General features: G+C 33.5%; 2 protein-coding genes across 10 annotated transcripts in view; one reads left to right on the top strand and one right to left on the bottom strand.

Moving 5' to 3' along the window:
• The window catches only part of LOC122532970 (calcitonin receptor-like), a 113,826-nt gene that overhangs the window by 42,331 nt on the left and 57,804 nt on the right, over positions 1-13,691 (top strand). The window lies entirely within an intron of this gene.
• LOC122532967 (UDP-glucosyltransferase 2-like) lies at positions 59-6,238 on the bottom strand. 5 transcript variants are annotated; one of them, XM_043662204.1, is made up of 6 exons: positions 6,067-6,238; positions 3,148-3,586; positions 2,463-2,882; positions 1,515-1,746; positions 1,103-1,328; positions 59-420 (listed from the first exon to the last, which is right to left on the bottom strand). In XM_043662204.1, the coding sequence occupies exons 2-6, from the start codon at positions 3,556-3,558 to the stop codon at positions 99-101; spliced, it is 1,611 nt and encodes a 536-aa protein (XP_043518139.1). In that variant the 5' UTR covers positions 3,559-3,586; positions 6,067-6,238; the 3' UTR covers positions 59-98. The 5 variants fall into 5 exon arrangements, with proteins under 5 accessions (XP_043518139.1, XP_043518138.1, XP_043518141.1 ...); XM_043662203.1 differs by lacking the exon at positions 6,067-6,238 and adding an exon at positions 4,396-4,819; XM_043662206.1 differs by lacking the exon at positions 6,067-6,238 and adding an exon at positions 4,437-4,819.

Below are 13,691 nucleotides of genomic sequence, written 5' to 3'. Positions count from 1 at the left end.
GTAAAGCTTGATTTAATCAAGGAGTTTCTATGTATTATAAAAAAAAGAATCGTACGAGTTTTGTAAGATGTTGGTTTATTCAGATTTTGTTAAAAATCTCAATTGGATTTCTCTTTCGGCTTGTCGTGTTTATCTTTCATCCGACAAAACTGTAGTGCCGTTTGCAGTATATGTAGTATATACAAATTTTTCAATACGAATTTAACGGTGACGAATAAGAAGTAGAGAATGAGAACGAAAGACGCGATTAAGAAAACGAAGACGTCGATTAAATTTAATTTCCACCAGGGCATGTCCACTGCGGGAGATTTCAAAGAATCGGGGCCATTTCTGATCACGTACTCGGTCCAATAAATCGCGGTATCCAAAGCGTTCATTGGTCGATCTCTAAACGTGTCTGACATTTTCCGTGCAGATTTTCTGAAACAAAACGAAACGACCAATGTACAAAATTTTATCCTTGTCTAATTAACCAAGCATTTTCTGTTTTAAGCGGCTTTTTAAAGGATGAAGAATGCCGAATGCGTGATCCAAGAGGAAAGTTTCGAAGTTCTATTAAAAAGCATTTTTTTCATCCACGATCTAGATGTTTCTTATCAAATTTTGACCGACTATTTTAGAATGAGGTCGAATAACTACGTGTACCTTGTGAGTCACGTTCCTACTAGAAAACGTGGTTGATTTTAGATTGTAAAGTCCTATTCAGGGTGCAACGATCACGATAGTTTACGTAGCTTTTAAATATGTCTACAAATCGGTAAGTGATATTCACTCTTGTCCGCTCAGTTTCAAGTCATACGTGTCAGTCACGATAAGCGCTTTTCGTAACGTTAATTAACAGTGATCCGAACAGTGATCAAATTACACGCGATTAAGTAAACTTTTATTTTAGGAAGGAAAAGTTGCATTAAAATTTCGCGTAAAAATATTCACGTGTTTTCAGAACTGACAATTAAAAGATAATAAAATAAATATACTTTAAATATTTCTTTCCAGTTGTGAGGAAACGAGATGAAATTTGTTAGTGTGAAAATTAATATTGATAGTCAACAATAATATTAAAAATGGCAATGCCAGAAATAGAAATATCATTATAATTTACCTGTACTTGGGATCATGTAAAATTGCGTGCAATGCAATATCCATGGAACGTTCACCGAGATCTTCCGAATGTAACAAAATTCCCATATTCTTGTGAACCATGATGTTCACGTTTCTTATCTGGTCTGAGAACACTGGTATTCCTATCGTGGGAACCCCATAGTAGACAGCTTCCTGAGTTCCCATAAGCCCACCATGCGTTATGAACGCTCGTGTATTTTTATGTTCTTCAAAAAAAAAAAAGAAAAAAAAAGAAAAAGAAAAAGAAAATAAAGGTAAGAACGAGAATGGATTACATACACAAATATATAAAACCAATTATATAGACAACTAAATTGATTACTTGTAATATATACATGTAAATATATAAAACCAAACCAATTGAAAAACCAAGCGGATTAATATTTACTCACTGAGCACTGAAATTTGAGGAATCCACGATGACATGACCACGTTATCGGGCAATCCAGGAGGCAATTTTGTCGCGTTGACAATTCTCATTAAGACCCTGGTCGGGGAAATTTTTCGGAACGACGCGTACAAGCCCAATAACGTGTCCCGTGGCAGAGTTTCGATGTTCATCAACGAGCCTAGTGTGAAATACACTAATCCGTGATCGGCCGTGTCCAGCCAATTCTTAAGTTTCTAAAACAGAACAGTGGAATGGAATTGCAAAAGTGATGACGATTTGGAGTGTGGGTGGTTTGAGTAAAAAGTGACGACTTGTGGAGAGTAGATTTATGAGTAGAATTATTTTGCTCTGTTACTCCAAGCAAAGTAATTTCTAATCACGAACTCTTGTCCATGGATAGTGATTAGTAATATTAGTAATATTATCAGTATGTTTCTAATGACCATATCGACGGAACGGTGAGGTTCAATTTCAAGATTTTCAAGTACCTCCTTGCAAGAAGTTTATAGATTTTGCGGAATAAAATTTTGATCAGAAAAAATGCGATAATTTTATTACGCGACACAGTCGCGTCAAATTAACGATCTGGAATTAATCAAAAATACAAATATTGAAAAGTGTGCATTTGTTCACAAGGATAGTCAAGATATAACATTCATTGCAAAATTCATTGCAAGAGGCTGTCGTGGAGTATAAATACGAATAGTAAAGTACACGTGTTACGTGAATTAGGAAGAGTGAACAGAATTACTCTCTGCCATCTAAATTGCGAAGATACGCAAAGGAAATTTTTCACAGTTAGTCACAAGTGGAACATTTTTACAGCTTAATTAAAAAGTTGCGTCATTTGTTGCAAGTGCGCGATATAAGTTAATTAGTGGTCTAATAAACAAGAGGGGGAAACTGAACAACGTGAAAAGAGAATTTCCAACGTTTTTCACGAACTTACTGGAGATAACGGTATTTCTTCTTCTTGAACGTGTAATCCTCCAACTTCGATCACCGCCGGGGCAAACGATCGGATCCCGTGAAAAGAGTAGTGAGAGTTCACCAGAGCCAAAGTCACGTTTCTCTCCAATTGTCTGACGTCTGGCGAGTCCAACCCCAGGTATTTCTTCATGAGGCTAGTTTGATCGGACGTGTAGTGATAAAACGTCAGTGTATCCTTGTAATTTAGAACCAGGTTCCAAACTCGATCAAAAAATGTATTCAGCGCGACGTTCTCGAGCGATGCACCGGGGAAGAAGGCGAAATTGAAAGGGTTCCCCATGAAACTGTCGACGTAGGGTGTTTCGAGGCCACTCACAACGATGGCCACCGGTGTGTTTAAAAATGTGCCGAGGCCTAAGTAGCATGGCGACCCGAAGTACTGCAAATGAATAAATATTCTATAGAATCAGACGAAGTGAGAAAATTCATTATCATAAGACGTCAATATTAACATTATTATTAAATAATTAAATTGTTATGAATTGTACAACGAAGAGCACAATTGAACTAATAACGATGAAAAGTCAAAGATAATTTAAAGTATTATAATTCTTTTGATCTTGATCGTATATACCTTTTCACTTTAATTTCTTTGTCACGTATTTTACATTTTTGCTTATGCTATTTTGTTCAGAATTAATTACCTCGGTGATCATGAGATCGTAAGGTGGATCCCTTGGTGGATTTTTGATAAAGTTTTGCATCTTTTCGTGACCTAGTAAGTGACACAAATCATTACCATACGTCGTCGCAACATAATACATTACGGCTGAATGTATCGTTCTTCCATGTTGAATGCTTAAGCTGTTGACTGCGTCCTTTCTCGTTCCATTCAAATCGATAATATCCCTGTAATTAGCGATCGGGACTTTTGTCGGGAAATGACTGATCACGTCGACTTTGTGTCCTTTTTTTGCCAGTCCTTTGCACAGAACATCGAACATTCTCGAGTGACTTTTACCATTGTATGGGAAAACGCAGAGAATTCTGTAGGCATCGTTCACGCACACGAGAACGGCCATTAGCACAAGGAAAACTATTTTCAGGCATTCCATTTTCTTTTTGTTTCCCTTTGAAGAATATCTGTAAGAAATATTTAGTTCAGATTATACAATATGCTCTAAAAAGTGTAGAAGCTTGACAATTTCGCTTGTGGCGGAATGAATTTCAGTTAGACAATTTTGAGAATTGAAGAATCAAAATATGTATACGCAACTTTCGGAACGAAGACATTGGAAAATTCGGAAATTTAACGACTCACGAATTAAAAGATTTTCATTGTACGTATATACAGAAGCTTGAAAACTCGAAAATTTCAAAATTAAGAGAAATTATATTTAATAAACGTGAAAGCTTAAAAATTCGAAGAGTCAAAGATTCGAAGATTTAAAAATTTAAATGCGAAAGTTTGGAGAAATCTTATGCTTAGCGTAATCTAAGATCCGTACTATAAATTGCAGACTTGTTTATTTTTTATTTTGCTGTTAACTGTTTTCACTAAAATATAATTGGGAAAATATAGTGTATTATTCGACTATTCTGCGACCAAATAAATCTTCTAAACGTCTTATATATGAAAAGATCGTGCAACATTAAAAATTAAATAATAATACATACAATCGAGGAACAGCAATTTCGTCTCGTGCTCAGTGAACAGCAGATCTATTGATACTATTTAAGTTCACGAATGGTGCGAATGTCTACAGTCCACACGTCATTATTTCAAACGAAAGGATCTGTTTATATATCTGTTTATGTATACATTTAGCACTTACTTTACTACTGTATAATACTGATTAGCACATTTTCAAGAACTAACCAATTATAAAGTCAGTTATCAGCTTCAATATTTTACGTTCATTCAGTATTCAGTGTCATCATTTTCCACTTACTCGTATGTTTCCGTCGAAAATGAAGGAGGGAAAATCTTTATCTCTCAATTTTTCGATTCTTTCATTTTTCAATCTTCTAGTTTCCAAATAGAGTTCTCAAGTTTCGAAATTTCGAAACCTTTCAAATATTTAAACATTTAGCCTCTCAAATTTTCACTCAGATTTTCTTTAATGTTCGAATATTTAATTTTTTAAACTTTTCGATATTCTCGATTTTTTTCGAATTTCGCGTTGAACATCGAAGCACTAGAATTTTGAATGTTTATAGTTTCGAAAAGTATTAGTTGCCGATCGACGTGAAATTTCGAATGTAAAATTTCAATTTCGGTCTTTTGTTAGTTTTCAAGATGTTAATAGAAAACTTCCGATACAACACATTGAATTCTGCCTTTACAGACGTGACTCTAACGACTGATTTCTCTCGAACAACCAATAACGCAATAGCGATACCTTATCTCATTCGATGTTATAAATGTGTAAGTTTGATTATTATAGTGTTGACCGTAATGTCAAAGTTCAATTTTTTGTACCAGAAGTTCTTTTTATGTCGGAAACTCCAAAACCAAAGTTTTATATTTGGTTTTCTCCTCTCCTTCTCTTCATCCCCTAAAAATCTGGCGCCAACTGGAAACTGATATATCTCAGAACAACATTCACATTTTTTAATTTCTCAATTTTTCAGTCACTCAAATTCTCAGACTCTTGAATTTTAAATCATTCAAAAAATAATTCTGTTACTCTAAAAGTATTCTCCATCAACCTTGTTGCTACCAACGCATATAGGACGAGATATCAACTATGTTGGTTATGCAACACCACCGATCAGACATTACCTCCTCATAACACGCTTCTGATAAATTATCACACTTCGTAATTTCTGCTTATATCGACAAATCATCTCGAATGTCTTTTGTCAAAATTAGAGACATTGAAGGAAAAACAATGTTGCAAAGTATTGTTATTTGCTAGGCGAGATTCAGTGACTCCCATTAATATTCGAACACTGAATATTGATACTGTTATAATTTTGTAAAAATAAAAAAACATGTGTGTGTGTCTTTTGGAAAGGGTAATCCAAGGTTTGTCACAAAGAAGGACTTTGAGGAAATCAGGGTGATTTTTGATATTTTATTCAAGACAAGAAACTAATCATACATCGTACATCAGTCAATATACGGAAAAGGGAGATCTCACAAACTCAGTCGTTAGTACCTTAGTTATTCAGACGAATCAGGCTTTCTGAATTGTAGTAAAATCCATCAGACTTATTACACAATGAAAACAATAAGTGAAAATCAACCATATAATTATTTGTTTCCCGTATATTCGAATGCAAAAAGTCTTTAATAATAATATTTTATTATTTACCTGCGGCGTTCTCTCTAGGCTGTATCTTTCAAAAGAGACACGCAATGTTACATCCGTTGCTTATCCCGAAGTTGGGCGTGTATCCCACGAACAACTATCACGAACGATTTCAACTAAACGATGACATTTGGCAATTTTACCAAACTAGCGAAATTTCTCCTATTTCCTGGCTATTCGCGAAAGCTGAAGCGAAACTTCTCGGACAAAAGCGATTTCCCGAACGTCACAACTTTCAAAAGAAGTGGCCCTCTTTCAGTAAGAACGTTGCAAAATGGCCGGGCGTTGCAGTTTTATTTTACGTACGGTGAAGCGTGCAAAGGGACGGTGACTTTTGAACAAGCCCTCGGTGACTGGCGTGGAGGAAACGTTGTTAAACTTCCCAGGAAACTTGTCAAATGTTCGCACGATTTTAATACGATCGATGGTAATCCTGTCCACGTTTAATTACGCTCGATCGAACTTCCAACGGTTCGTTTAATCGAGTTGTAAGTGGCTTTATCGCTGAGCTCCTTTACTTTGGATCTTCGTCACCGTGTTTAATTGATCGTAATCTTTTTAACACGCTTCTTCTTACTGCCGGTCTTTTCTATCTTTTTAATTGAGTTGTACTTAGACGTCTGTTACCAGATTTAATAGGCTCTGATAGTTCTACGAACCGATAATAAATAAATGAAGTCTACACAGACATATAATACAGAGTCGGCCAAAAATCACTTCCTTCTAAAATAAATCTGTAATTTCTTTATTGTATACATATTTTTTTAAATTTTTTCTTTTTTTAAAGATTAAACTAATTTAAGTTCATGCTTGAATTTAGTTTCTCGTACCGCGACGATTGACAAAGTATATGATTGAAGTAATTAAGACAGACACATAAAGTACCATCATCTTGAACTTAGAACAATTTTATAAAACATTCTAACGACTATAAAATTCTAATAATTAAAATATATAGTTTTTCGTTCACTTTTTGACTATATATCGTCTTTGATATCAACTTTATCACTGCTTTACAAAAATTTCCACTCGTTGAGTCTTTCAAAAAAAAAAAAAAAGAAAAGAGAAAGATCTCTATGCGTTGAGAAAATTTCTTAACGACACTTTCATCCTACTAAACTTTTAATTTACAATCAGTTTACTTTTCTCTCCATTTGAGCGCTGATTTTCTGGAATTTTGTTGACGTAACTTTTAATAAAACTATCAATAAATAAATAGTAACGGAACAGGTGAAAATGTCAATCGGATGTAACTTTCATCAAGGTAACTTCGCTGCAGATAATGCGAAGCTATCTTCAGTCCATTTCTGATCACGTACTCGATCCAATATACAGCCGTGTCTAATGCTTTCATTGGATGATCTCTCAATATCCTCGACACATCGTCTTTGTAGATCGTCTGGAATAATAAGAGACAGGGCTTGAGTCTTGCTGTATGTTTTCAAATTTATATTGCTCACGAATATATTGCAATGCATTTACATTGCATGTTAAGAGTCTGAAAACGTTTCAAATTTTATATCTTGTTAACGTAATCTTTAAATATATATCGTTGATTTACTCAGTAAACAACAAACAGTGATTTCGCAATTTTACACGTTTTAGAATTTTTATTACGTATAAATTAAAAAATACGAACGTTTACAATTCAATACATTGAACAACGAGGATGTAACACAATATACTATGTAACAAAATTTGAAGAAATACGTAGTTATATAGATAGTTTATTACCTAACTGTAATTATAAATTTTCTCAATTTAATTTAATTTTCCAATTTCAGAATGAATATAATACATTTCGAGATTCTTATAGAATCTTTTAAAAGTGACTCTCTCGTTATATCAATGCAAAATGAAAATTACAAAAGAGTCGCTTTTAAAAGATTCTACGAGAAGTTATCGAAATTAAAAGAATTAATTTAAATTGAAAAAAATGTGTAGCCTAGTCGATATTATCGATATTGATAGGATTATTTCAGGAATTTTATCTGTATTTAGGATTGTGCATGAGTCTGTCGTCGATATTCATTAAAACAGCCACGTTCTTACGGACCGATGTGTTGACGTTCTGAATTCAATCGGAGAATATTGCTATCGATAGTAGATTCATGCTCTACGAATACTCGAGTATTTTTACGTCCTGAAGAACAAGGTTATCTCGTTTCATCACTCTTCGAGAAATTTTTTTCTATTCCTGCAACTTGTAAATCCTTGACTCGAGCATCGTTAAATAGTAACAATATAGAACGAGGACTTCTCGGGAAGTACAAAAGGAAATATAGAAGTAAGAACTAAACGTTAGTTGTTAGTAAGTTGTGGCCGATGGTTTTAGAAAGTGTACTCGATTTATTTAATGCCCCGTGCTGAGAAATATATAATCGCGTTACTGGGCAGACCTAGTTACTTCGGCTTCGATGCGTTGGTGGTAGAAGCGCGCGAGATCTCGAAATTGTCGCGAGAAACGCGACGGTACTTATTTCGAGAATTTATTTCACTATTTTCTGATTTGAAATTATCGGGAATTCTCAAAAAAAAAAGAAATTTGACCTTGAATTTCAAGATCGAGGTTAATTTTACGACAGGTTCTTTACACGTATTTCCATCAAATCGAAGGCATGGAATTCACGGACTAACTTTTCTTTCCACCCTGTACATATGTTTTCACGTATAATACAAACCAACGGGGCCAGCAACTCGCAAGGGATGTCTAGAACAAAGAGCTCAGCTTTTAAAAAAATGATAAAAGTAACGAGGGCTGGTGAACTTCGTTCAGAGAAAATTTCGCCTTGGAAAGTTCCAAGTTTCGCGGGGAGCACTACTTAAAGCGACTTAAGTTATTTAAAAAAGAATTCGAAGGAGGCCGAGATCGCGCAGTGATCTTGAAAGAAAATTCATAAGAGAAGAGAGCTTGAAGAGCTTCGTAACTTCGAAGAGAGCTTGAGAAAAGAATTTCCAGAGACTTTCGGGGAAATCGTCGAAAGGAAACTTTTCGAGATACCTGCTGGGCTTGATTTCAGCCCCGTTCTCATCGACGCATCGTTCAGCTTTTACTGGCGCCAGTCGTTCTAGTTCCATAAGCGTTCTAATTCCATAATACCATGGACCACGGACCGTAATACCATGGAATAATACTGACTCCACTTCACCAGAGCCAAAGGCACGTTCCTCTCCAATTTTCTGATGTCGGATAAATCCAGATACTTGCTCGACGTTTCTCGGCTTGATCGAAGCCTTGCAATGATGAAATGGTGTCTCTCCGTGTCTCTCCGTGTTTTGACGAAAAATTCCGCAAACGATCGAGAAACGTCTATTGCGGGATTATCGTTGTAGAGACCAGAGAAGAAGTAACTCGAGGGATTTCCCGTAAACTTGTCGAATGGCACGTCCACGCCTGGTACTTTTAGTAGTTGATCGAATTCTATTTATGTAACATGGCGAGTCGAAATAAATACTGAAGGGAATATTTGTTCTTTGAAGTTGAAAGTGAATTATGTTATGCAGTGTTTAACTTATTAATTACTTTTATCATAATATTTGCGAAAAGTATTTGTACTGTTATGTATTTTTAATATGGAATTTAGTATCCGTCGAAAGTTTTAGGATAATCGTGCCAATCTGTGCCAAAATTGGAGAATCGAAGTGATAATAGTGAACAGGAGAATTGAAACGTAATTAATAATACCAAGAATTGGAACGAAATAGTTTGAACAAACGAGTTTGAATTTTTCGAAACTTGAAATTTCAGTAATTTCAAGGTAGAAGAATTTGAAGTTTCAAAAATTCTTATTCGCAGATAGAACTAGATTGATTATACATCTTCAATGTATCATCCTGGAAATTTCGATTTTAATTTCTGCGTCGAGAATTCAAATTTTTATGAATTTGGGATTTTAGAAACTTTGAAGTTCAAAAACTTGAAATTTGAAAAATTCTCAGTCGGCTTGCAATTCATAAATGGATCTAAATCTGTTATATGTAATATCTTCATTGTATCCTTTCTAATATAAAAAAAGAAGGAAAAAAAAAGATATTAGAATCTACAGAAGCTTATTAAATTTTTTTTAACTAAAGAACAAAAATTGTTTCTTTTTTAACAATAATTTTTTGTTCTTATCATTTATCATCTATCTAATTTATCTGTCAATAATTTTTTAGTTAAAACATATTGTGCATTTTAAAATTTCGTTCAAATAATCTACATAATTGCTGCATTTATGTATTTTCCAACTTGTATTGATAGCATAACTGATAATCGTATCTTGCATATTTTTACCAGCTGACCATTCGTTATCTTCTTTTAAAATTTAAAAAGGTCATCCAAACTTTAAATTTCCAAAATTTCATATATTTTGTTACGTGCGTAATAACAAAAAGTCTATACCGATAGTGTATGATAATAATGAAAATAATAGACTTCAAACGACTTTGAATATACCGCAAATCATGCAGATCATGGGTAATGTATTGAGATAATGAAGGAACATGTATGAAATGCGATATTTTCTCTCTAAAATACGTACACATTTTGTTAATAGTGAGAAGATGAGTTGCAGCGTGAAACCAAGAATAATTTGTTATCGTTTATAGCGCGAAAATATCTCTGATGAAAATAATTATAACATGATTATTAAAAGATAATAATAACAATTAATAAAATATTATTAAATAATAAAAATTATTGACATTACTATTAAATCATATTAAAATTATATAATATATAATAATAACAATGATACAAATTATCCTCAAATAATTATTAAAATATGATTACGAAAGAATAAGATAAATAATTATGAAAGTACAATTACAAAAAATTAAATTAAGATTTCATATAATTATCCTAAAGAGAATTGAAATACATACGACGTGGATTGTGGAAAGCAATTTAGTGATGAACACGATATACTAGTGTAAAATTACTTGCTATAAAGTATAGGAGGTGCTCTGTATTATGTGTAAACGTGTTTGATAAACTCTATACGGATAATCAATTTTAATAATAATTTATGTTACGTCGCTTTCTCCGTGTCTTTGCATAGATTACTTTGCATAGATTACTTTCTCAATAGCTTTGCATTAATATCGGAGGGAATTACGCGATTTTATCCAAATATAGCGGATTATTTAAATGCGTGTAATTTATACATTCAATTGAAAATGTAAGACTGCCCGTTTTAAATTCGTATTAATTTGCAAAATTGCATGTCGTCGATGTAAGAATTGTAAATTTTTAAATATTGTCAAAAATTACTCCTAATAAATATCATTCATTAAATGATGAAACCAGGAATCGATGATGATTATTGAAACTTGCCTGGAGTGCATTCCTTGTTCGAATGCCCGAATAAGGCAGAAGAATTGTAAAGAAAGTCCTACTAGTTAGAAAGTTTATAACGAACAATTTCTTTTATTTCTATAAATAAGAAACACCTATGTTTTCTTTATTTCTTTTCTACTTTACATGAAATATTATCAAGAATTAAACATAAATATTTCATTTAAACGGCAGAAAAAAAAAGATCTCTCTATTGAAAACAAGATTTAGAAATTTCAGATACACGAAAATTCAGAAATTCCTATACGATTTCTTTATTTTCTTAATTCTCCTTATTTCCTTTATTTTCTTTGTTCAGGAAAACTATTTAATTATTTCATCGAAATTATCGGCTAATTTATATCGGTCGTGTTCCTTGTTTGCTCGTATCAGTAACGACGAATAATTATTGAGCCTGGTATCACAAGGTCTTTTCTAATCGCGAATTTTATATTGTATACTTGTTATTAGATACTGCAAATTTTCACGACGTTTTTCATATTACATATACTTTGCATATTTCACGCGAAAGATAAATGACTGAATACGTTACATATTCCTTGCACATTATGGTAGTATTTTTTTTTTTTTGCTATCAGTTATCTTTGCAACAATTTATGATTTGTGATACTTATTTTTAATCGTATAATCAGTTTGTTATAGTGATGAGTAAATTTTTATTAGCGAACTAGAAAAACATTCCTCAATCTGTTACTAGAGATTATTAATATTTAATCTGTTATTTATTAAAAGCTATATGTAACTTGTTCGAGACATTTTGTTAAAGTACACTCAATTACAGATTATCTGTTTTATTAAAATATTAGCTATAAATAATTTTGTGTATCCGCGTATTTTCTTGCTTTTGCGATATGCCATGACGAGCAATACAACTGATTGGTTAATTAATTACAACTTCGTATATATAACAGTCGTTCTCGTTAAGCGAGAATAATTTATGCAATGAAATATTGAAAGAAAAAAAATCGTTTCGTTATTCGAAAGTATTTCCACGTGTCTATAAGACACTGGAATTTTTTAATTTTTTTTTTTAAGTTTTGATCAGATTTTATTCGTGGAAATGTGGAGAATACCTAATGATGTTTATATTTACTTTTTGTCACAGTAACTAAAGTTCGTAAATATCTACGTCTACGAATGAATTTTTCTTAGGAATGAATTGAATAAAAAAACAGAAATAAACCAACGCGATACTTCCACAGTGCAGCGATAACGATCGTTTAGTTTAGCATACGAGAGTTTAGAGTTCTGATAGTTTCAAGGTAGAACAGGCGATTGTCGGAAAATTCGCCTCTCGAGACCGCGTGGGATGTATTTCGCGGCAAGGATATTTCCATTAGGAATGCTATTTCAGAGATATCGAATCGCTTCTTAACATCCCGTCGTTCCAAAGTAAAACGCGCAATAAAGAAACAATGTATGTATACTAATACGTTGAAAAAGTATTGGCGCACTTATATTGTTAGTTTTTTGGCGATATTTTTGTGAAAACGAACGATACATTGGCAAAATCTGTTTCTGTCAACTAGACATGCTAATAATTTTTTGACTCACCCCATTATCAGTAATTTGCAGTACGTGAACCTGATGATTGCAAAAAGTCTCTATACTTGAGAAAGTCAAGGATAAAATTGGATTGAGTTTCTGTTGACTTCTATCAGTGACAGTAAAAAAGTAAAACATAATAGAATTTGTAAAAATATGAAACATTTGAAGAGAGTTCGAAGCTATGAAAGTTCGAAAGCTCGAGACTATGAAAATTTGAAAGTTCATATCTCTGTTCGTCCGAACTATCGATATCTCGACAATCAAAAAACGAAAGTTGAAAAGTTTACAAATCTGCTCGTTCGGGATTTCAACGTCTAACAATCCAGGTTCGAAAACGGAATAGAGAATAACCGAAATTTTAAAGTTTCAGATCCCGAGGTTTGTTTTGATGGTACAAGAATTTCGAATGTAATAGCGAGGCTTGTATAAACGTTATGATATTAAAAGCAAAGTTCGAAACGTCGAATAGTTTCTGAATTTTCGAAAGTCAAACAATCCCGGCTGTTTGAAAATTTGCGAGATTGAAACTTGCGAAATTGATATTTCACTCCGTTGATCGGAAGTATTCTTCACATAGAATAAATATCATATCGCTTCCACGTGTCCTCGGAAGTTATACCAAAATTAAAATCAACACTCCCCTCGAATTCAGCCTCGTCGGACGAAATTAAGAAAGTTCACCGAGAAAAAGTCTATTCTGTCGCGTGTGATAAGATTTCGCGATTAAGGGTCGCGTGTTTCGTGATAAGATTTCGTTATTTAATCAACGACGTCCGAGGATGTCTCCTTGAAAACGGAGCAACTCGATGCAAGGTCTGGTGGCGCAAGGATCGATCGCAGCTAACGCACATAGTCGCAGTTTCAAATAAAAGCGACGGCGCTTCTGTTTGAAAAGAGCAATCATGCTTTAGCGACGCGAAAGGACCTCGTCGTATCGCTTTTCCAGTAAGCACTGCGATTAAAAACAAGCCAAAGCTCGATGCGAATCGATACTTAACGATCAGTGTTCCCTTTTTCTTTTTCTTCTTTCTTTTTTTTTTTTTCA

This window comes from Frieseomelitta varia, unplaced genomic scaffold (assembly GCF_011392965.1).
Source record: "Frieseomelitta varia isolate USP_RPSP 00005682 unplaced genomic scaffold, Fvar_1.2 scaffold_485, whole genome shotgun sequence".
Lineage (NCBI taxonomy): Eukaryota > Metazoa > Arthropoda > Insecta > Hymenoptera > Apidae > Frieseomelitta > Frieseomelitta varia.
This window is presented reverse-complemented; position numbering and strand designations above follow the sequence as displayed.

What these genes read in the sequence shown, in the direction of transcription:
- LOC122532967 (XM_043662204.1), bottom strand. Translation starts at nt 3,558, where the DNA reads ATGGAATGCCTGAAAATAGTTTTCCTTGTGCTAATGGCCGTTCTCGTG. An exon ending in ACGATCTCATGATCACCGAG is followed by an intron (nt 2,883 to 3,147) that starts GTAATTAATTCT and finishes ATTCATTTGCAG; the next exon opens with TACTTCGGGTCGCCATGCTA. An exon ending in TTACATGATCCCAAGTACAG is followed by an intron (nt 421 to 1,102) that starts GTAAATTATAAT and finishes GTTTTGTTTCAG; the next exon opens with AAAATCTGCACGGAAAATGT.